Source organism: Neoarthrinium moseri (assembly GCF_022829205.1).
Source record: "Neoarthrinium moseri strain CBS 164.80 chromosome Unknown scaffold54_Wmoseri_CBS_16480, whole genome shotgun sequence".
Taxonomy (NCBI): Eukaryota; Fungi; Ascomycota; class Sordariomycetes; order Amphisphaeriales; family Apiosporaceae; genus Neoarthrinium; species Neoarthrinium moseri.
The window spans coordinates 139,620-161,194 of NW_026055168.1; the positions used below are offsets into that span (position 1 = coordinate 139,620).

Below are 21,575 nucleotides of genomic sequence, written 5' to 3' on the forward strand. Positions count from 1 at the left end.
AGGTCGACGGCGACTTTCTCGCCAAAAGGAAAGACAAGCTTCAGGAATAAGCTTTGCCTTCCAACGTACACGGGGACAATCACCCAATGGGATTCAACCCATGAAACAAACAAACACTTGGGCACGCATATTCTGACACGGCTTCTACGCCAAACTCAACGTTCCTGATCTGCTTGCTCCACTCCCGGACTGGTGTGCATATTCAACATGCCGGAGTGAGACAATGACCACACATAGGTTATCCCACCGCGGTGTTGCTAGGACTTGAGTTCGTCGGGATACACCTTCATTCTCAAATTAAACTGAGGATCACATCTCCATACGCCTATCCCCAACACGGGTCTCTGACCTGGTGGTAATTTGTGCTTGATAGCATCATCTATTATCTGAGGAGAGATTACCATTACGTGTTGTTAGACGAATATTTACAGTCGTCGATAGCCCAGCGACTCTAGAACTGAATGCCCATCACACTAGAACCAGCAAGTAGTAACCACCCATGGAGGTGGCAGCCCCATGAGGAAAACAAATCGAACAGATGCGCTCCAGAACTCCAAGCCATCTTTCAGTAGAGGTCAAAGTGCGAGGTCACGTCACCCCAGCGCGCCAACTCGTGCTCATTTGCTGCCGATTTGACCGAGGAGCTGACGATACTGATGGAAAGACCATCTGCATCCGTAGGTGCTACCATTGATCCGTTGTTGTGCTTGATACGGAATCCCAGGTTCTGTCTGAGGAATGGGTCTGTATGGCGTGGATCAAGGCTCGCCAGGCCGCCTGAAGCGACAATCCCCACAAGCGCCGAGGTCAATGGCACTGTACCGCTGACCTTTTGCTGTCCCGCTCCTGCGTGATGCTGAGGACCGGCGAAAACACCCAACGTTCCTGCCATGTTACTCGCAAAATCCCACTCTGATGGAGATTCCGGAATTTCGCCCAGGAACAGGTAAATGTTGAACGACGCATTGAGGGTGTGCTTATTCACACGTATGTTGGCAATCCATTCTTGATACTGGCCATCGTTCATGATCAACTCAACCGGGAGGCTGCCGGAGCTGCTCGCCTTCCAACTCATTTCCCTCGACAAAGGTCTCCGCGTGGCCGACAGATTCATTGTTGCTGGGCTGAAATCCGTATACAGCTTGTTGATGGTGGCTATTACCTCGCTCCGATTGCCACTAGCGGCATCCGCATAGCTATATCCGAACACCTTGTGGTCTCTCACCTGGTCAGAGTTCCAAAACGATGTTTCGTTACGATAAAATGGGGTCAAGTCGGATCGAGCGTCCTGAACATCTCCGATGTAGATCGTCCGGGTGGGAAGAATGGCTTTCATGGATTCCACATATGAGTCGTTGTGAACGACCTGCCACATGGCGAATAATCTATCGAGATTCGCGTGGTGCAGGAAGAATACAGGGTCAAACGACGAATAGGCGATGATGGCCATGTGACCATAATTTCCTCCGCACGCCAGGTGTATTGTATCATGAAGAGACTCGATTGAATCCGTGCTTGCGTTGTTCACATCGGTGATCCAAGCCTCATTGCTCCATGTAGCATAATCCTTGTAGTTGGAAAACAGAGTATAGAGGCGTTGTTGGATACTGGACAGGTGGCTATCCAGAGCCTGGGCCACCCAACCATTGTCGGAAGTAGCATTCGCACTTTGCTGCGGCTGTGGGCGTCTCTTCGTCTCATTCCAGTACATGAACTGCGTGGTGACTTAGTGTCATGGATCGCATGTAGCTTGCCTTGGCGTTCTGAACTTACTGGGAACTGGTCAAAGTCCGAGGAGTTCAGGGGCTTGAACGTGTAACTGTACAGAGGGTTGCTGATGTTCTGAACGCCGTTTGGGCCATCTATCTCTATGTTCACCATGCCGCCGAGGAACATTGGCCATACACTCTCGCCCGGGGCAGGTTTGAGAGCCCAGTCCCAGTAGGGAATACGGAATGTTGCAGCGGCTTTCTGATAAGCCTCGCGACGATCAGGAGGGAACCAGTTCGCAATCATCTGAACGAACTTGTAGATCGTTTGCTGTGTGGCCCCGTATCAGCGGAACTGGATTGAGCTAGCAACATGCACAAGGATAAGTTCTTATTTAGTTTGGAAGATCATACCTCGTAAAGCGCTAGATATGGCCTGTGCCAAGTAGGGAACAGATTGGACACATGAGTACAGTAGCCATTGGCCTTGTTGCCGGGCACCGCCTTCACGCCACCATAGTCTGCGAAAGGCGCGCCGTGGATGCCTGCGGGTCGCTTAGCCCAACTGCCAACATCAATTCTGACCCATGATGGTCTACTAATCGGCCTGCTCACCTGTGACCGAGTACCACGACAAGGGATCTGATTGATTCATCCACTGCATCCAACTCATGGCCAAGATGTAAAGAGTCCATGTTTCGTTGTGGTTTTTGAGATCTCGAATCTCGAGCCGTAGAGGGATGGTGTCATTGTAGGGGATTGGCTGAACAAGAGAATTCTGGTCATCTTCCCGCCTTAGGAGAGCGGGCTCGAGGTTCCGGCCATAGTCGTACCCTCTTCCTCCGAGAGACACGGCGGAGCCCGACTGAAGGAGCACGAGGCAGGTGAAGACGAGTATCTTGGGCCAGAGCATCATGACTGACAAGGCTGCAGAAGCTGTTCGTATTCGATGAGATATCGGTAGACTGAGCACTTCGTACAAGGACGGTTATCGATGGCGTACACGGAAAGAACCGCGAAGCAAACGAGTCTTGGCGAAAACCGAACGCGTCGAGAAGAGAGACGGGGGAAGGGAAAGTCAGCCTGGACCTTAATCAAAAGTACGATCCAGAAGGCCGGTAGGTGTCAGACATGTCCAGAGTGCTGTAATGAATGTTGGGACTCTGATTCACCTCGGGAGCCCCAAGACTTGGGTGAATATTAGAAGGTGGGAAGAGGAGAGAGAGGGAACCACGATACGGTACGGTACGGCACGCGCCAGAGATGGGAAGACACCAAGAAATGAAATTGAAGTGAACGAAGTGAAACACGCTGGCGTGTGATCTGTTGTTTGCCAGAGGCCGACTGTTCGACTGTTCGACTTCGGGAAAAGGAGACTGCAGTGGGTAGCACCTCGGTTTCCTAAGGACTGCGCGAGGCTCGGGAAGGTGCCATGACCTTCAGACGAACAGACAGCCAGGCTGTCTGTACCTTCCCATTTCATTATTTGAATATTGCCATCTTGCCAGGCCGGGCGCGGGCCTGGGCGGAACCATCGAACGGCCGTCCCATTCTTCATTATTCTTACGCATTGCCTGCCACATGTTCAGGACCGACGGATAATATCGAATCGGGCTGCAGCTGTCCACAGGCCGGTATTCTACCCAGATTGACATCCCGGGTGTACGAAGCATGTCGCTCTCCATGTCTTCTGGTCGCAATCTTGTGGGAGCAATAACTCATAGTTCCACGGCCGTCGGCATGTGGAAGCTATTGACTCAGATTTGCAGCTATTCAACGGCTAGGTGCAGCGGAAGTGGAACCAAATATATCCAAGAAAGCTATGCCCTGTATTTATTGCGGTGGTTTCAACTCGGCTCTAGTGAGGATATAATAACGCGGCCTTTCAGCTAGCCGTATCTACAAACAGGGAATCACAGCCAATCAATACAAGAAGCCCCGTTTTTGAACGCCGCCCCATGCTATACGCGCGAAAAGGAAGGAGGACCAGTGCTCTGAAGAGCCGGTCTACGCTGCAACCAGGGCAGGCTGGAGGCCGTTCGCTTTCTTGCCCGCACTCAACGCATCCCAGTTGGTCTGCACGAGAGGACCTTTGCGGGGCGCGTCCTTGGGGTCGACCCGGTACTTCAGCTTCACTCCCATGGCTGCGAGCTCCACATCCAGGTACTTCAGAGCACCGGGGACGGCAACGAGGGTCGTATCCTCTCCGCCCACCCACTGGGTGCCTTGGCCATCTTCCCAGATCTCCCCTGTGACCTTGGTGAGGTCAACGTCTTCCATCTCATCCAGCCGCTTGGCACAGTTCCGGCATCGAACGCTGCTGACAGTCTTCTTCTTTCCCACAAACGGCGATACTGTCGGTTGAATGGACAGGAATGACCCGCATGTCCGACAGATCCAGGAACGCGAGTAGTCGGAACAGTTCATCAGACGGTCCTGAAGAAGGAACGCAGTACCGTGTGCTAGCAGGGCGTCTCGCTCCATCTCTCCCACACGGATACCACCTCCACGCTTCCTTCCCTTGATCGGTTGACCGGTTGTGGGAACCACAGGACCCGTCGTTCTGACCTGGTATTTGTCGTTCACCATGTGTCGTAGTCGCTGATAGTACACCACACCGATGTAGATGTCAGCTGCCAGCTCTTCTCCAGTGATACCAGAGTACATGGGCTCGTTGCCGTGGTAGTTGTAACCAGCCATCTTGAGCTGATGGCCGAAGTAATCACCCGCCGTGTTCTGCTCATCGAAACGGAAAGGCGTCGAATCTTGGGCCAAGCCATGCAGGGCACCGGCTTTGCCGGCCAACGACTCGACAAACATACCAATGGTCATTCGGGACGGGAAAGCATGAGGGTTGATAATGACATCGGGTTGGATACCGGATTCCGAGAACGGCATATCGACCATAGGCCACTTCTGCGAGGCGACACCCTTCTGCCCGTGACGTGACGAGAACTTGTCACCGATGATGGGGGATCGAGGAATCCGAAGCTTGATAGAGATGGTCTGCATCGGCTCGTTGCCCGATTCGCTGCCAATCACGCGGACCTCTTCAATGAAAGCCACCTCGGAGTCCTTGTACTTCTCGTAGTGCGTGACACCATCCCTGTTGACAAGGTTGCCACTGTAGTCGGCCGAGACTGTATGCCAGGCGCAAAGAACATCGCCCTCCTGGACGCATCGCCCGACGTGAGGCAGGCCGTCATCGCCGAGCATGTTCCGGTCCCACCCTCGCACAAGGGTGTTGGGTGCGAAACCGAACAGCTTGGTGACATTCTTGGCCGACTTTGTGCGATTCTCCTCTTTCAACGTGATCTTCTTGGTCTTGTATATCGTGCCATGGCCGAATCCTCGCTCATGCGCAGACTTGTTCAGAATCATGGCGTCGTCCATATCGTATCCAGTGTAGGAAATGACAGCGACAACCGCATTAGTTCCGTTAGGGAAGTTGTCAAATCCATAGGCGTTGTGAAGAGGCGATCTGACGATTGGGGTTTGGCCGGTCTGAAGACGATACATCTTGTTATCGGTTCTGTACCGCAGAGATGTGCCAGGGGTTCCCATAGTTTGTTTACCCATTTGACATTGGTACATATTTCTGGGAGATTGGTTGAAATCTGAGAACGGCGTCATATTTGCCAAGATAGAGAGCATGTTCGTAGGGTCGAATTCGACGTGTGAAGACTCTCCAGAAATGATTTCCGGCTCAGTACATGCGATGGACATGTAAGGCTGCTCGAGCGGCCCGACAAAGTCTTCTTTTTCCAGGGGCAGATATTTCGTTGGTCGGACCATTCGCGCTGGCTCAGAAGACATGTAGATTCCCGGATAAGTGCCACCGTTTGATGAGGGGACGAAGCCGATTTCGAGGTGTAGTGGCACGCCGTGGGAGCCCTCGACTTTCCAGTAGCGGAAAGTGTCGGCTATTCTGCGCGACTCCGTGGGTTTACACCAGCCGATGATCTTGCCATCCAACATAACGACGACGCTTTCATCTGTAGCAGCGGAAGAGGTGTCAACAACTCCGAGCTCAGCGGCCAGCTGTGGGATAGCCGAAGCGTCAACGGCACTAGTCATGATCTTGCATTTGTGGGCCAGATGGTTGAGAAGACCGCAAGGGGAGCCATCGGGGGTGTGTACAGGGCAGAGAAAACCCCAAGACTCGGGTAGCAGCTTGCGGACTGTCGTGGTCTTTAATTGGGCAAAGAAACTGCCTCTGTGCACCATGCGGAAATGACTGATGAAACGCAAGAAGTTGAGTTTTTCGGCCACGACCGTGAACCCGGAGACTTGCTGCAGATCCAAACCCGAAGGACTGGAGAGGTTGCCAGTCGAGAGGAAGTACTCGAGAAGATTCCCAATGTTCTCGCTCAGCTTGGTGAAAATCTTGGCAGGGAAGTCCTTCTGGAACTCCTGTGAAGTAAACGTCCTTCCTGGGAACCTTCTCCAGTACTCTCGGAAAGCAGCACGCAGACCCGTTGACATCAACTCGTCGAGGCGCTCCTTGATGATCTGACCGTAGAGAAAGCCGCCGAGAAGGATCTCCTGGTTCTGGACCGCATCAGGGTTGTCAACAGCGCAGTCACCAGCCACCAGGGCATAGAGCTTCCTGACCATGAGGAGGATCATGCGGAATTTGTCGGAGTCTTGCTCCTCGGTAACATTGACATTGCCAAGGTGAACCAGCACAATTTTCCTCAAGAATTCAGTGCCTACTTCGTAGTTCGACAAGGTCTCCGAAACGCCTAGGACGGGCCTGAATTTCTCGCCAAGGTAGGCTCTGGTCTGGGCCTTGGTGTATATGCCGTAGGACTTGTAGGTGCGCAGTAGAAGCTCCACCCGATCTGTGAGGAAAGTGTTTTGAATACCCTTGGAATTGGGAGCGCCCACGAGGCCCTCGAAGATTTCTCGATCGTTGGTCTCAACCAGAGCCTTCAGAATCATCATGACGGGCACAAGATATTCTGCCTTCCGCCAAGAGAATCGGAAAGTAATGTTACCATCGTTGAGGTAATGGAGGACATTAGTCTGGGAGGTTTCGTCGGGACGAACGGATCTCAGGATTATACCGTATGCTGTGTAAGAGGGGCCGCGGTTTGCGAAACTCGGACGATTGATGGCCAACGGGAAGTTCCTTCTGTTCATGAGCAGCAGCCGAATGATCTTCTCTATGCCGTTGACGACGAAGTACCCGCCCAGTTCCTCCGACTCTTCCTTCTTGGCAACCAGCTGGGCTGGGCTGTTGTTATAAAGATGGCAATGGCGCGACTAGACAATGTTCAGCAGAGTTTCAGCGAACGCGCCAGCCCATCTTGCACATACCTTGACCATGATCGGGAGCTGGCCAATCTCTCGGGTGAACTCCTGAGGGTCTCCACCATTGATTCTGTACTCGAAAGTGGCCGAGAGTTTGCCGCGGTACGTGACGTGCCTCTCTCTGCATTCTGCGGGCAAGATTTCCCGGTTCTTGGCGAACTTGTTGGTGATGGGAATCTGCGACTTCTGAAGCTGCACGCTCTTGTACTTGATGGTCAGGCGATTCCTGCCGACGGGTGCAGATCTGTCATCGCCGTCGAGGAAGATTCTCGTCCCAATGTCGGCGAGGCCCCTCTCGATCAGGCCATCGGGCTTGAAGAGGGCGTCAAAGGACTCGATGTGGGGGTCTACAGCTACCTGCAGGAGGGGGTAGGCAGACCGATCGGTGGGAGGCTCCTGGAATAGCTTCTGGCGGCGCAGGGTGTTGTATTCGTGATCCCACTCGGTGCTAGTCGCTGCGGGCGCCATGGTGGGCAAACTAGCTACCAGGTGCACCTGCGCTACCTGGAAGATGTATTCAATGGAAAGGGCGAAGCTGCGAATATGCTCTCATGAGGCTCGGGGGGTTGGTGGGTATGTCGAGCTTCGCTCGTGGGTGGAAGCTGTGCTGGGTGCCCGGTGGCTGGCAGATATTTCAGTGAAGGTATCGTCCATGCTCCGTCGCGGCCGGCGACAAAAAAAAAGTTTCCTTATCGCATTGGGGGACCACCGATAAGCTATGCCGCCCCGTCCTGCCCACATTTACAGGAGTAGAGAGTTGCAGGGGCCACCAAACCCCGCTATTGTTTGCAGCAGTGGCGGCGTCGCCATCCTCCCCCACTGGCCGCCACTGCACGATACACCTGCAACTAATACCGATGCTTACCATCAGTGATTGGTAACCCCAAGCACTTCTATACTTTGCCTTGTAGGCTGCCCATCGTAGGTCCTCGGAGAAGTGACTATTTCGACCGACGAAATAGAGGGTGCTGGAACTCGAGCGTAGCTCTTTCGCTTTCGAGTACAGGCCATTTACTAGTTACTAGTTGTGTGCAGTGGATGTATATGTATGTGTTTGCTTTTGCGCTTGATTTGGTTGTTTCCGTCATATCAGGCTGTGGCAGGAGCCGTTTGAGCCTTCGTCGGACGAGGAAAGAACTTCCACAGGACGTATTGGCCCATCGGCCAAAGCCAAAAATTCCTATTTGATGCCTCATCGAGTGTTTTCCGGGTCGGAATCTGACTCTTCACCGTTTACCAAAAGCGGGCACCTCTGTAGTTGGTCCAACCGTGTCCAAGCCTCGTCGAATTATCGCCTGATTTGCCCTCTAGCGGCCTGCCACTGCATCAGTAGAGGGCGGATTGGTGCAATTCGGTCTCCAGGCTGCTCCCAAGTCAACAAATCTCACCGTCTACGGCCTGTGCCGTGCCTTGTTCAATGCTCCCTGGGCTAGGACCGCTCACTAGCGCCCTTGCGACCCGAAATCGAGACCTGGGGTCGGTTGTACTCGCAAGGTTTAATAAGATCCAGTCAGGCATCACTGCGACACTTGAGGACATTCCCACGCCTGGTACGCTAGCCCGGCTATCGATCCAGGAGTCTTTCTCAACCACTCATCTTGTAACGACGCACGAGGTACGACGTGCAGGGCAGAACAGGGTACAGGCATCTCGCAGCCCAACCTGGCCCCCCCGTCGTGGACTACACAGGCTGCCTGCCTTACCTAAGTCTGAATCTGCCCATTGATAGATGCCTTGGATCCTTCTGGTTATTGGGTCTGTGACTTCACCAACCCACTTACACACTGCTCTGCTGCATCCCACCTTGCCTCGCCATCCGGGGTCCGTCGAAACGACCTTACTTCAACCTACCATCTCGCCGTCATCTTGCCTGCTGCAAACCGGCCGCTCCTTTGCTCGGGTCACCGCTTCTGCCGCCCTCTCGCCGCAGACCGATCGATTCAGTGTCCCCGGAAGCCTCATCCCATCGCCAGATTGCACGGCCGTGCTGAGTGTTGCTGTCGGTTTTATCCTGTGCTACCTCGCTGTCTCGTCGCCCCCAAGGAAGCTGGCTCCTCTCAGTCAGCGAGCCAGCCAGCCAGCCAGCCAGCCAGCGCCGGAGCGCAGCAATTAATGGCGAGAGAATTAAACTCGGGGGAAAATTGACGCACTTAAGCCAGAAGCAATCAATTCCCTCGCCTGTCCGATAGCCTCTTCTAAAGACAGGCCCGAAGACACTCACGGGATTTCGAGGCTTTTGGATGCAACAGCCCGGGAGCTTGGGAGTACAACGTCCAAGACTCGAGCGACAGGGAGCTTCTGATGTCTGTCCCTGCAGCACTTGCAGCACTTGTCCACAGCCCCAGCACTCAACCCTAGGTCTAGGTCCTTCATGACTCGGTTTACCATTTGATGCGTGCCACTGCAACTGCCTACGCAATTGCATACTATTGTATCAGAAAAGAAGACATCAGGCCATTACTGGGCATCGCCTGACCAAGTGACCAGGCTCTCGGACAGAGCCGCAGACAGCTCGCCAGCGCTCCCCTACGCGACGGGGCCGCTTTACGTCAAGAAGCAGGTCAACTTGGCCTAGCATCGCCAGCAGGTCTCACGGGTCTCAACCGCGGCGCCCCCGTCTGCCGCCGCCAACCTGCACCGTTGACGGCTCGACGTCTCGATTTGCGCTTGCAGGTTCGACCTCCACTGGACCGGGAGAAATAAACGAATGAAACCCCGGTCTTCCTAGCCGCTGCCCTCGTCCAAGGTGCAAGGTTTACCCTCTATCCCTCCCGCTTGATCACTACCTATCCGAGGCACGGTTCATTGTACAGCTTGTGCGAACTTGATGGTGGGGATTGTCATTGTGACCCTCCGTGACTGTGGTCTTGTCAAGCGTCACGGTTCATCCCACCTGCACCGCATCATCGCCCGGAAGGTCTACAACGCAGCTTGGTACTTGCCTACCTGCTTGTCCGCCTCCAGGAGCTCACGTACTCCCCGCCAGACACAACGCGCCAGATTACTCTGGCCCGCGACGCACCCCTTCGCGGTCAGGCGCTACGAGATCGTTACAGGCCCATCGTCATACGAAACATTGTATTCCTAATTTCACCCAGCTTCAGGAACCGAGCGCAACTATTTAACACCTTGTCTGAGAGCACCCCCCGTCACCTAAAGACTTCCGAGTTCCCCACTAGTCTTCTGACCCCAGCCTTGCGCGACTTGCAACTACAGCATCGCCGACCAACATCCTAGGATCCGTGAGCCTGTAGACTCCTGTGCTCACCGCCTCACACGCTGGTGTTCACTCTCCAAGTCCATCAACACCATGGCGGGCATATTCCGGAAAGTGTACGACTGGTTGCTCAGGACCTTCTGGTGAGTTCGCAAGCCTTGACAATCTTCCCCGTGCGCGGGGTCTCGACCCATCTTCCACACCGCCGTATTTGCTTTTTCTTATCGTGCGCCGATCGCCGACGATGGTTTTCGGCATATCCGAGACTGACTTCTTCCCGCAGGGCGACCGAAATGGATGTGACTATGATAGGGCTGCAGAATGCTGGCAAAACATCTTTGCTCCGTGTCTTGGCCGTGAGTTCTGCCGCATCATCGCCTGATATTGTTCGCACTGCTGACTTCTGTTTTCTAGGGCGGGGAATTCGCGTACGAGTAAGCGCTGCTCTTTTTCCATCCCCCGTGCCTTGATCTTGACGGCTCGTGCGAATCAAAACTCTGCTCTCTGTCGAACAACTGGCACAAACAAGCGGCTAATCTTCCACACAGCTCTATACCAACTGTTGGCTTCAATATGAAGAAAGTGACGCGCGGTCACGTCACACTCAAGTGCTGGGACCTCGGTGGCCAGCCTCGCTTTCGACCGATGTGGGAGAGGTATTGCCGCGGCGTGGATGCGATCGTATTCATTGTCGACATTGCGGACCAGAACGTTTTAGACCAGGCGAAAGACGAGCTTCATGCTTTGATGTCGCAAGCAAGTCTCGAGGGTATCCCTTTGCTCGTACTGGGCAACAAGTCCGATCTACCGGATAAGATCAGTGTAGATGAGTTGATCGATGTCCTGTCGCTCAAGAGCATAGGGAACCGCGAGGTCTCGTGTTACGGTATAAGCGCCAAAGAGGAGACGAACTTAGAGGCGGTCCTCCAGTGGCTTATGAAATTCGCCCGGTGAGCTTTCGTCTTTGCGCTGTGATTATTGCCTCGTCCCGATGGTATCGACGCGACTAGTCGGCTTGATTGCGGGCTCGATTCTCATCTTCGACGTACCTAGCAACGGTTACGATTATTCTGGGGTTTAACGCAAGACGGTACCAACCTGCGGCCGGCGACGACCTCATATATATAAAATTCTCTCGCGAGCTCAAATTGGGGAATCTGGCCATGTCATCAGCTTCCGCGACTGGAAACCTCCCAGTTGCCATGTTTTTTTCTTCTTCTTTTAATTGCGGTCGACCAGACGGGCCCGACCTTCTGCTGCATAGTCATCGGCGTGGTATGATACCATTCTCCGGATCATGTGATGGCTCGGGGCAAATAGGATATTATCTCGGCACAAATCTTTCTTTGGTTGGATTCTTAGAGCTGGCTTCAGCTCTTGGGCATTACTGAATGTCCATCAATGGGAGGCAGAGCAAGCAAGCATCGGTGTCTGTAGGCGCCTATCATGATGAATTTGATGATGACGACATGAGAAGCTTCCAAAGCGTCCATAACTTCTCCTGCACATGTATCTTCTGTTTATCTGTAGTGACGAGATGTTGAGCTGCGACCCGCGCCCAAATGCGCGAGATCGTTGGCTGGTTGCGAGTGTGAAGCGGAATGCGGAAAAGAAGCAAGACAGGGGTCCGAAGGTTGCGCGACGAGCTGAACACTTGTTACGGCGGCGCCGTGCTTCGCAACCGCGAGGAAATGAGATGTTGTGAGAACGCAGCACGCGACGCACGAAAAAGCTCATTGCTGCTAAGGGTATATCGGCCGCAAAAGAAGAGAGGGTTGGAAAGGAAAGGAAGTCGGCGCTGAGAGGAGGCCGGGCGAGGATACTTGAACACGCTACACACAGACCACTTTGATGCGGTGATGCGTTGGCAGAACCTCAAACCCAGCGTCGTGATTTGACCCGCGCTCGCGCTCCTGCTTGCTGCGTTGTCAGTCATGTACGAGGCGATTCAATTGGCTCGGCAGCCGGTCTTGGTTCGAGGAGAAACAATATCTCTGTTGCGCCTCTCTCCTGTACGCGAACACCTCTTTTCCGTTTTAATTTGCTTCGAGTCTCTGCACACTGCGTCGGGCTCCCAAATACCCAATAGCCGCGTTGCCTGCTTTCACCTGGCATTCGTCCTCTTCTCTACCGCCAGAGCGGTCTTGGAAGCAATAGCCTGATAGCTAGCTAATGTATGTGTGCGCCTGGCGGGCCCCCTGGGTGTCAAGACGAGAAACGACGCGAGAGGAACCCCACGAGCTGAGGAGGGGTCCCCCCAGCATGGGCAAATGGGATACTCCCGTCCAATGCAGTGTGAGATCGGGTATTTTTTGACGTGTTCGCGCATCACTAGTCGTCACCTGGCGCTGGGCCACTTTCACTGCACCGCTACAGTAGCTATGCGCTGTCGGGAAGCAAGGGTCTGCAGAGCACTACAGTATTGTGTTGTGTTCCTAGCCGTCTCGTACAATCCAATCCGATCCATTGACCGCGCAGAGGTCTGCGGAGGTCTGCGGATCCAGTAGACTGGCGACGACGGAGATGCCAGCGGCCGCGATGAGCCGGTCACGCAGGGCAGTGCAGTGCTCAGAACTCGGGTGCATGAGTGAAATACGTGCACACTATGCGATATAGTGCTGTCTCAATAATGTCAAATCAGGGTCTACGATTAGGGGACCTGCAAGTGGTGGACTCATACAGTGCTCCATCCGCTCATCTATTCTAATCTATGTATACTGGCCAGCAACTAGGCTAGGGCCTGGTCCGGGTACCTAGTTAGGTATACATCGAGTGCTGGCCAGTCCGCTGTGTCAACAACCAATGAAAAGCTAGTGAGGTTTATAGCAAGACGAACCACTCCAGGTGCGGCGTCATCTTGCGATACAATTTGGAATACGCAGTATGTGGTTTGTACGCATCTGGCAATGATTCTAGAAGCTGTGGCGCATTGGTCCCTCGTGAATCTGGCGAACCTTGGGGAACGAACTGGACGGGTTCAAGGTTCGTGTTACGACGACTCACTAACAACTTTGCACTTTAAGCTCGGCTGGGCGAAAAGCTTGCCCAGGCGGCCTTGCGTAATCTGCTGCGGCCAAAGACCAAGCCCGCGATGTCAAATAGTGCCTTCTTGGAGGGTGCGTTTCTTTTGCCCCGTGGCCAGCTGATTCTCACACGACCGTCACAAGACTTGGTCGGTAATTGACGGGGGACACGTCCAGGCCTGTCCCGAGTCCGCACGATCTGCGCCTTGGATGATGACGCCCGGCCGCCTAGATTTCCAGATTCGCCCAAACAGCGCGCTCGTTTATCTGACGACAGCGCACTAAGCTTCTGCATTGGGTATCTGAGATGCTTCGAGCCTGCATCGCTGAGCGGCTTGGGCGGGATGGAGTGTCAAGCTTCACTAGCATGTCAGAAGCTGATCTGATCCAGCCCTGATTCCAAATATGCACCTACACAGGGCACTATGTTATGTCACCCGGGCTGGAACTGACGAGACCCCGGTGGGGATGCTTGCTGGCCGGTGCTTACGGGGCAGATGTTGCGATGGAGTGCCTACCAACTCACTGTAGACCTCTGCGCCACCTGTCGTGGATCATCGGATTAGAGTGGTGGAGAGCATCACCATTGTTCCGCGGCCGCACCCAATGATGACAGATTATAGCGGTAATAGAGGGGTTCGAAGGCAGCTAAGAGGCTGGCCAAGCTTCTACACAGCCACCGAGTCTCTCTCTGGGTTGGGTTACCACGCCACCGCTTGCGCTGCCAAATTGGGCCAGTCTGCCATGGATTCACGCCCGGAACACGGCTTCTCTGCCCAGGCGTCGGCGAAGATCGCACGGTCTTAAAACAAGAAAAGGGCCCGTCACTCCTCGCCTGCAATCCCAGCGTTCCTTCATCATCGATCATCACCTCGTGGGGTTTTCAGACATCGCCGGAAGAACGCGCAGTCGGTGTTGCCACGTTTCCCACCGGTTCTTACATCGACACAGCACCACTGCCGGACACTCGACGTCACCAATACGACGTGCATCTCTGACCCGGCTGATCCCTGCAGCTGTTGTTGAGCTTACCACTTTGCGACATCTGCTGAGTTAGCCTCTCGGGCTGCCTCTAATTTCGGTTGTCCCTGCGCCGCAAACAACATCGTTCTTTGAAGGATCTGTTCCTCAAACCAACCTCACACACGACTCTCACCACTTTCAAATCCCGGGGTTTCTTTTCTTGCCTTTCACAACATTTGAGAAGAGCAAGCAAACATGGCGCCTACAACTATCTTGAACGAGCTGTCCAAGCGCTACACTTGTAGCACCTACGACTACAACAGAGGCAATTGTTACTCTGCGTGGGACTGGTATGGTCGATGGATCTTGTTCGGCGTTATCGTCGTTGTCGCAATCATCATCTTCTTCCTATGGGCGTAAGTCGAAAAACTGTCCCCAGCCCAGCTATCTATCTGTCTACTCGTGCAAGCCTGCTGACGTTTCTGACCCGAACAGATGTGTGAATTCGCGCCGCCGCCGCAGACGTGGCATGCAGCCCATGTACGGAACCGGCTGGATGGCTAGTAACAACGGCCAGTACCAGAACAACCCGCAGGCGTACCATGCCGCCCCTCCCGCGTATGGCGCGCCGGGCCAGTCGTATCCCATGCAGCCCCAGTACACCGGCCAGACGTTCAACCAGGCGGACGGCTACTACGGCCAGCGCGAGGGTGTAGCGCAGCCCAAGCCCGCTCACACCGTGCCCGACTATGCGCCCCCCGAGGGCCCGCCTCCGCCCAAGACCACACACTAGACCGGACATCATATCTGGGAAGTGCGGAGACGGTGAAGGAAATGGACATGAGACTACGGATTTGAGGCATGCACAGTAAATACCCCCCACCTGTGGACGGAACGGTCATTCTTGGCGTTTGACGGTGTTTGACGGTCAACGGTCTCTTTTACGGAATAGGACAGCCTGCTACGGCTGAGAGAGCCCGTACAGGGCAGGACTTAATGATGTGAATAGTGATAAGGGTATAAAAATATTTCCCCTGCCTGTTTGTGCTGTGTTGCGACATCGTTCTAATGCTGGTCGGGTGTGAAACTAACGTTCAGCGTTCAAAGTCCATGAAATGAATAACCGGTATTATGTCATGCGGGCTGTTGCGTGTTCATGGGACTCGAACGTGCACTGAACGAGGCATGCTACCACTATGTAATCGTAATGAATATATAATTTCCAAGGGGTTTAAGTGACCAGCCCTTTGCTCGTCCATCCCAACCCAAGTCTCGCAGCTCTCCGGGTTCGCAACTCGGCGAGTGAAAATGCATGATTGCCCCAAGGATTGGCTGCCACTCCCCGCAAAGAACTGGTTGAAAAGGAAGACTATAGGCACTAAGTAGTTGCTACATACCATAGCGTCAAACTGTATGAGGGGACCAGTGGTGGGTATCCCGTAGCGACGAATACTACATCAGATGGCCGTATGTCTTCAATAGTAGATAGATACGAATAACCAAGCGCAGCGGTCAAACTTTATTCATTGCATCTCTCCCTTTCCTCACCTCCTACACTTGGTTTGAAACTCGGAATCGCAGTGATATCGAGTCATCTGACCCGTGCCGGTCTTGCAGATGGATACGTCAGGCCTAGTGCCAAAGCCCTAACATCACGTCTCGGGCTTGTAGCCTTAGAGACGTAAAGTGGAACGGACATTCAATGTCAGAACTTGGTCACGCCTTGCTTCTACTCGCGGATGTACATCAGCCAAACCGAGTATCGACATATGGGGCAGTAGCTTGATAGTGTTCAGCCTGGCATGGTGAGACCGAGATCATATCATACTAGAGCTGGACTTTGTTTCTCGCCGCTAAACATTCCAGCAGAGATAACAATGTGGCAGCGGTGTAAAGTTAGATCATTGTAAACAGATGTCTCAAGGATGATGGGTTACTAGGATATGGAATAGGTGCAAGGTTGTTTGGCCAATCTGCGGTTCGCAGAAGTTGTACGGCTCCATATATCGCTCTTATCTGATCACAACTGGGAAAATTGTCAAAGTAGGAGAAAATAATCCAGTTATCAATTGGTAGAATACTAGGCGATGCTTTTGAATGTTGAAGAAAACGACAAGCCGGCTTATTGGTAGCAGATTGTCCTAATGCCCCCCTCGACTCAATATAAAACCGAGGCAGACTCATACATGTAGAGCGTTTCATCTTACCTGCCAGTCTCTTCTACTTACGTATAGGGTTTTGTGAGAGATATTCAATGCTATGGTTGTATCGTTAACAGATCCCCCCCTGGACCGCAGGTTCTGGGATGGGTATTACAAATTCCAATAAAGACACCAGAGCAGTGTAGGCATCAGATAATGTTTTGTTACAAGTATCTCAAGTTACTAGATCCTGAGCGGTCAGCTACTATCGACAGATCTAGTTCAACGAGGAGTCGGAGATATATTTCCTGGCAAGTAACATATGCGGGTCAAAGATGAGGTTGCTATGGAGGCAGGCATGGTTCGGAAAAACGACTGTGCTTGAGACAGCCAATATCCAAGGTCGGGGTCTCGTAAAATCGTGCCGCTGACGATATTATTTCTGTGATCTGATTAAGCTCATTGTCCGATGTGATCTGACTCGGCCCCCGGGGCCATCATCGATGCACCCGATGGGTTTCACGGCTCTTACCGGGTCTTCAGTGTAAGCGTATTCTGCACTCGTATACTCCGGAGTCAGAGGACCTGAAACTCCCAAGAGGAATTAAGCCTCGATTTAAAGTTGGCACGAGCTTGGATGCCTATGTCACGCAGGTACCCATCCGAGTTCGGTAGTTACGGTGAGTACTGTGACAAATGTAGGCCTGAGGTTGCCAGTCAACGTTCAAGCTGATGAACAGGGGAGTGCCGCGTCAGCCTCAGTGCGCACGTTCCACGCTCGGATGCTGTAACGGCTTGAACCCCACACATTGACGCTTGCCTTGCTTACCAGCCGGGTTTGGCCCCTCCTCAATCTCCAGTTCATCCTACTATTTCCTGTCCCTGCGTATATCGACCGAACGATAAGACTTTCGGTCGCTCAGCTCCAGAGGCATGGAAAGAGCACCGGACGACTATGCATTTCGAAGAACCTGAAGGTTTACCTGAGGAAGCATAGTGACGGCGCATTTTGCTCTATTGGGGACTAAGCGGCCATCAGGCTCATCTGTTCGAAGCCAGCCACAAGGGGCCATGTGGACGAGGGTCGGGCTAACCAATATTCTCAGGATGCTGACATTGCAGCTTTCTTCCGATGATCCTATGCGGCACAACGAATCGGTCGCCAGTTTTCTACACCTGGGGTTACGCGTTTGGGGGCAAGATCGCCGTGACGGTTTGTGTTTGACCGGGTAACATTCCAATGAGACAAAGCTGTGTCGAGCTTTACGATCAGCAATTAAGAAACGAACACGGCTCGCAGAAACACCCTTCAAATGAAATCATTCGGGACATGGGCACCATCACGTGGGACTCCGACACGAATTGCGTAGTTGCTCTGTAGAGACAAGACACCGATATTGCGTGCCAGGCTATTGTCCATGGTGGTAGCCGCGGACGAGCTTCTAGCGCTAGCCGTTGAGCCGATTCTTCAGAGGACTTTAATGTTGTCTCACAGACCTTCAACGGCCCCCTAAGCTAGAGGGTACTCGCGATGGGCGCAGAAGTGTTCTCGTCAGAAGGTCGTGCTGGCATGTCGGCTGAGCGTGCCCGGCGTCAGCACAGCCTCTCCTCGCCGGTTTCACAGAGCCAGTTGAGACCAAATCCAGATCTCTCGGCGCAAACGTCGGGGGCCCCCCAGCTCGCCAGCCCTAGAATGGCATCCAGTCAATCTGCATCTTGAACGGCAAAGCGCATCAGCTAACCGTCCCATTCGCGCTAGCGGGCCTTGTCAGGGGGTTGCATTGTGCAGCTTCGCGATTAGGGTAGCCCACGACCCCTGTCGGCGAGTTAATTGCGACTCGTCGCCCGTCCTGGGCGGATGCCGTTCTTCATTTCTCTGCTGGCCGCCCGACTCCATTTCCACGAGGCCTTGCATACGCACGCAGCACCTACGCTCTTTTTTTCGGTGTGAAGAGAGAGCCTGCCGCGAAATCCCTCTCTTTTCCACCTCTGCGCTCTCTCTTGACAGGCTCCGACGAGGGGATGAAAGCCGTCGTCGCTCTTTTGTTCACGTAGCTGTGCTCCGATTCAACGTCATTCCTTACCATCTGCTCTTGTTCGTTTCATTCACTTTACCCGAATCTAGCACGTGTTTGCCTGCAACGCACACCACCCCGACGAAGACGACACCGACGCATTTGATCTTTGCGGCTTACCTCTACGCGAAGGAGGAAATTTGAAGTTTGGTTCGACGACGAAGGTTTACACCAACCATACTTCGCCGCCTCTGGCACTGCCCGCTCAGATTCGTATACCCGCCTACACATTCGGAGAATGGATTATTAGTGGACACTTCTTTCTTCGAAAACCCCGACGCACGCGCACCCCGGAAGTAGAGTCGATTTCGCTGTTTCGCCATAGTCGAGCGTCATTTACTCTTGATTGATACAACGTCAAGATGCCTCACATCGGCGCGGTTATGGAGCGGAGTCTGTCAGAGCCGCAGGGCTTGGGCGAAGCGCTGAGGGACCTCGTGGTCAGGAGTGTAGTAGCCGGAATGACCAAACGAGATATTGGAGGCTCAATCAGCAATGTCAAGACAGCGTTTTCCAGCTGGGACAACTGCATGCAAGCAACGTACTGCAAGTATGTCTCCACCCGCCCCAATTGTGTCTTCTAACCCAGCAAGACTAACCCATTTTGCAGATGGCCGGTGATTGCTGTCATTGTCATTGGCGGTCTAATTATTTTCTCGATAGTCTGGTGTATTGTTCGCTGTTGCTGCTGCGGCCTGTCTTGTTGCTGCGAGTGTTGCTACTGCCTCAAGTGCTGTGGCAGCTGCTTTGGCTGTTGCGATCCGCCCCAGAAGAAGAAATATTTGGACGACCCATACATACCGCCTCACCATAATCAAGGCCAAGGAGGATACCGCACCGAAGCCCCCATGACTGCTGCTCACTCTGTGCCGCATTTCGACGGAGCTGTGGCCAAGCCAGAACCACCCCAGTACGCAGAGTTTGAGACCGGAAAGAAAGCTGGAGGAGACGAACTGCCGGCAATGCCTAGTTGGGAAGGCGCGAACTCCAAGAAGGTTTTGCTTGAGGAGGAGGACGCGGTCGAGCTGGAGCAGCTGAAAAAGCCTGAAGCCGCCCAAAACGCACCGCTCATGGCGCCAGGGTCCATGTCGCATCCCTCGAGTCCCAACCCCGGCAATAGTCCCTACGGAGCCCCGGTCAGCCAGCAGCAAGGATCTTACTATGGTAATAATGGTTACGGTCAGATGTCGCGTGATAATGTGAGCCAAGGGTACGACCAGAACTACGGGGCTTCTGGTTATGGAAACCAGGGTTATGGAGCACCGGGTTATGGCGCAGCTGCTGGAGCCATGGGCGCTATGGGTGCTGCGGGAGCTATGGGTCAACAACGCACGCGGACACCTCACCAGGACTACAACAATGGAGGAGGCTACGGACGCGGGCCAATGGATCAAGGTTACCCGCAGTCTCGAACACCGAGGCCCTACGATGAGTACTCACGCAGTGGTACGCCACGAAGTGGAACGCCCGGGGGTGGAGCCTATGGCCGACCACCTCCCGGTCGATCACCGGCACCACCCAACGGGCCCTACGGGAACCCCGGCAGAATGCAGTCACCCGCACCTTCGCAAAGAGGATATGGGTATCCCCAGCGTTCTCACACACAAGATAGCTACAACGCGATGCGAGTTAACGCACAAGACAACTACGCTCCTCAGAGATCTTACACACAAGACGGCTATGGTCGCCAGCTAGCCGCCAACCCTCAGCGACAATACTCCTCAGACTCTACGGTACCCCTAACCCGGCCAGAGACTGGACGTCAATACTCGGATGCCTCCTTCCAGCAAGAGCCAGTACAGCCGTCGTCGCCTATTCAGAACTCGGGGGGGTTTGACTTCACCTCGGGCTACAGCCGATCTACACCAGATATTGCTCCCCGTCCCAGCCCTCCACCCCAGCAAGCCAACGGGGGTGGCGCGGCCTACCCGGGATACAGAGCGTATAAACCGCAAGGGTAATAAGGGACAGATGACCACGTCTGGGGGTTTGATGACATATAACGAGCGCCATCTTTTTTTCTTCATGAGCGGCACGGCACATCCATGATGCGAATATAGGACCTGGAGTTCATCTCCAAGGAGATGCCCGCTGTATATTTTGTTGTAAATGGCATTTATCCTGGGGTTTTTGATGATCTATTTTGAAGACATTCGGTTTCAGGCGTTCTCCGGGGGAATAAAGGTTGAAAGTGCATATTTCTGCATACATACTCCTTCGACTGCATGGGCGAGTGTGCGTATAGCACGTTTTGGTGAAAATGAATGGGGGGATCTTGTTCTTTTTCTCTCTCAAGCCTAGCACTAGCATTCTCGAGGCATAACTCCGCAGCCGAGCTCCTGGAGTTCAAATATATCTTACTACACATTCGAACTGATCTTATTTGCAGCCTGAGAAGTTGACTTCGGGCAGGCACGGTAATGGCTTATACATAGTATGTGTTCGATATTCAGTGAATTTTGAAATGGCGACTGAGTCAGGCAGAATTGGTCGCCAGCTGATGGCAGAAATCACTTTTAAGCGCCCACGGCCAAGATCGTAGTGTCTTTGCCTCTCGGCAGCACCAATCAAGAGTCAACTTCAGCACCTGGTTACTTGCCGTCGAAACGTGGCTACTTGTCTCACTTGTCCATGAACATGGCATGTCCTTGATCGAGGAGACGATCTCGGTGGTTGGATTTTCCAAGAACGAAGGACCTGGCAGCTCCGTCCACCTCATTCCCGCGGATTGTGTTACAATCAGCAATGGGAGATTGGACCATTGGCTGACGCAACATTCCTGCTTACCATCTCCAGCAAAATGCCTATGATAATTGTTCAGTCAGAGACTTATACGACTCAATACAGCCAATCTTGCTAGGGCGATGGTGAGGTGACATTGCTGTGAGCCTGACCCGAGTAAGTAAACTATCCATGAACAAGCTCTCACAGACGTCATCATTTTCAATAAAAGCCTTTCTGTGTAGATTTATAGGACTTGGCAGCAACCTTTCAGTTAGCAAGCATCACTGCGACTTTTAGTTGTGACGTATTCCCGCCTCGCCCAAGCTTGCTTGATGGGTTGCCGGACATGTGATACTCCTTGCAATCCTACCGCTTGCAGGCCTCCACACCGACAAATCTCCTAGACG

General features: G+C 53.4%; 5 protein-coding genes across 5 annotated transcripts; 3 read left to right on the forward strand and 2 right to left on the reverse strand.

Annotated features, from left to right (window-relative positions):
• Positions 1 to 565: 565 nt before the first annotated feature.
• On the reverse strand, positions 566 to 2,625 carry JN550_010458 (uncharacterized protein; the record flags this gene model as incomplete). Its single annotated transcript, XM_049308715.1, has 4 exons — positions 566 to 1,714; positions 1,774 to 2,040; positions 2,124 to 2,254; positions 2,325 to 2,625. 4 exons carry the CDS (start codon positions 2,623 to 2,625, stop codon positions 566 to 568), a joined length of 1,848 nt encoding a protein of 615 aa, XP_049167591.1.
• A 1,091-nt stretch (positions 2,626 to 3,716) lies between these two features.
• On the reverse strand, positions 3,717 to 7,493 carry JN550_010459 (uncharacterized protein; the record flags this gene model as incomplete). The annotated part of the gene is made up of 2 exons (XM_049308716.1): positions 3,717 to 6,977; positions 7,032 to 7,493. 2 exons carry the CDS (start codon positions 7,491 to 7,493, stop codon positions 3,717 to 3,719), a joined length of 3,723 nt encoding a protein of 1,240 aa, XP_049167592.1.
• A 2,842-nt stretch (positions 7,494 to 10,335) lies between these two features.
• JN550_010460 (uncharacterized protein) lies at positions 10,336 to 11,196 on the forward strand (the record flags this gene model as incomplete). Its single annotated transcript, XM_049308717.1, has 4 exons — positions 10,336 to 10,385; positions 10,526 to 10,598; positions 10,657 to 10,676; positions 10,791 to 11,196. The coding sequence occupies 4 exons, from the start codon at positions 10,336 to 10,338 to the stop codon at positions 11,194 to 11,196; spliced, it is 549 nt and encodes a 182-aa protein (XP_049167593.1).
• Positions 11,197 to 14,483: 3,287 nt separating this feature from the next.
• On the forward strand, positions 14,484 to 15,021 carry JN550_010461 (uncharacterized protein; the record flags this gene model as incomplete). The annotated part of the gene is made up of 2 exons (XM_049308718.1): positions 14,484 to 14,644; positions 14,724 to 15,021. The coding sequence occupies 2 exons, from the start codon at positions 14,484 to 14,486 to the stop codon at positions 15,019 to 15,021; spliced, it is 459 nt and encodes a 152-aa protein (XP_049167594.1).
• A 3,785-nt stretch (positions 15,022 to 18,806) lies between these two features.
• On the forward strand, positions 18,807 to 20,405 carry JN550_010462 (uncharacterized protein; the record flags this gene model as incomplete). Its single annotated transcript, XM_049308719.1, has 2 exons — positions 18,807 to 18,994; positions 19,055 to 20,405. 2 exons carry the CDS (start codon positions 18,807 to 18,809, stop codon positions 20,403 to 20,405), a joined length of 1,539 nt encoding a protein of 512 aa, XP_049167595.1.
• Positions 20,406 to 21,575: the final 1,170 nt, after the last annotated feature.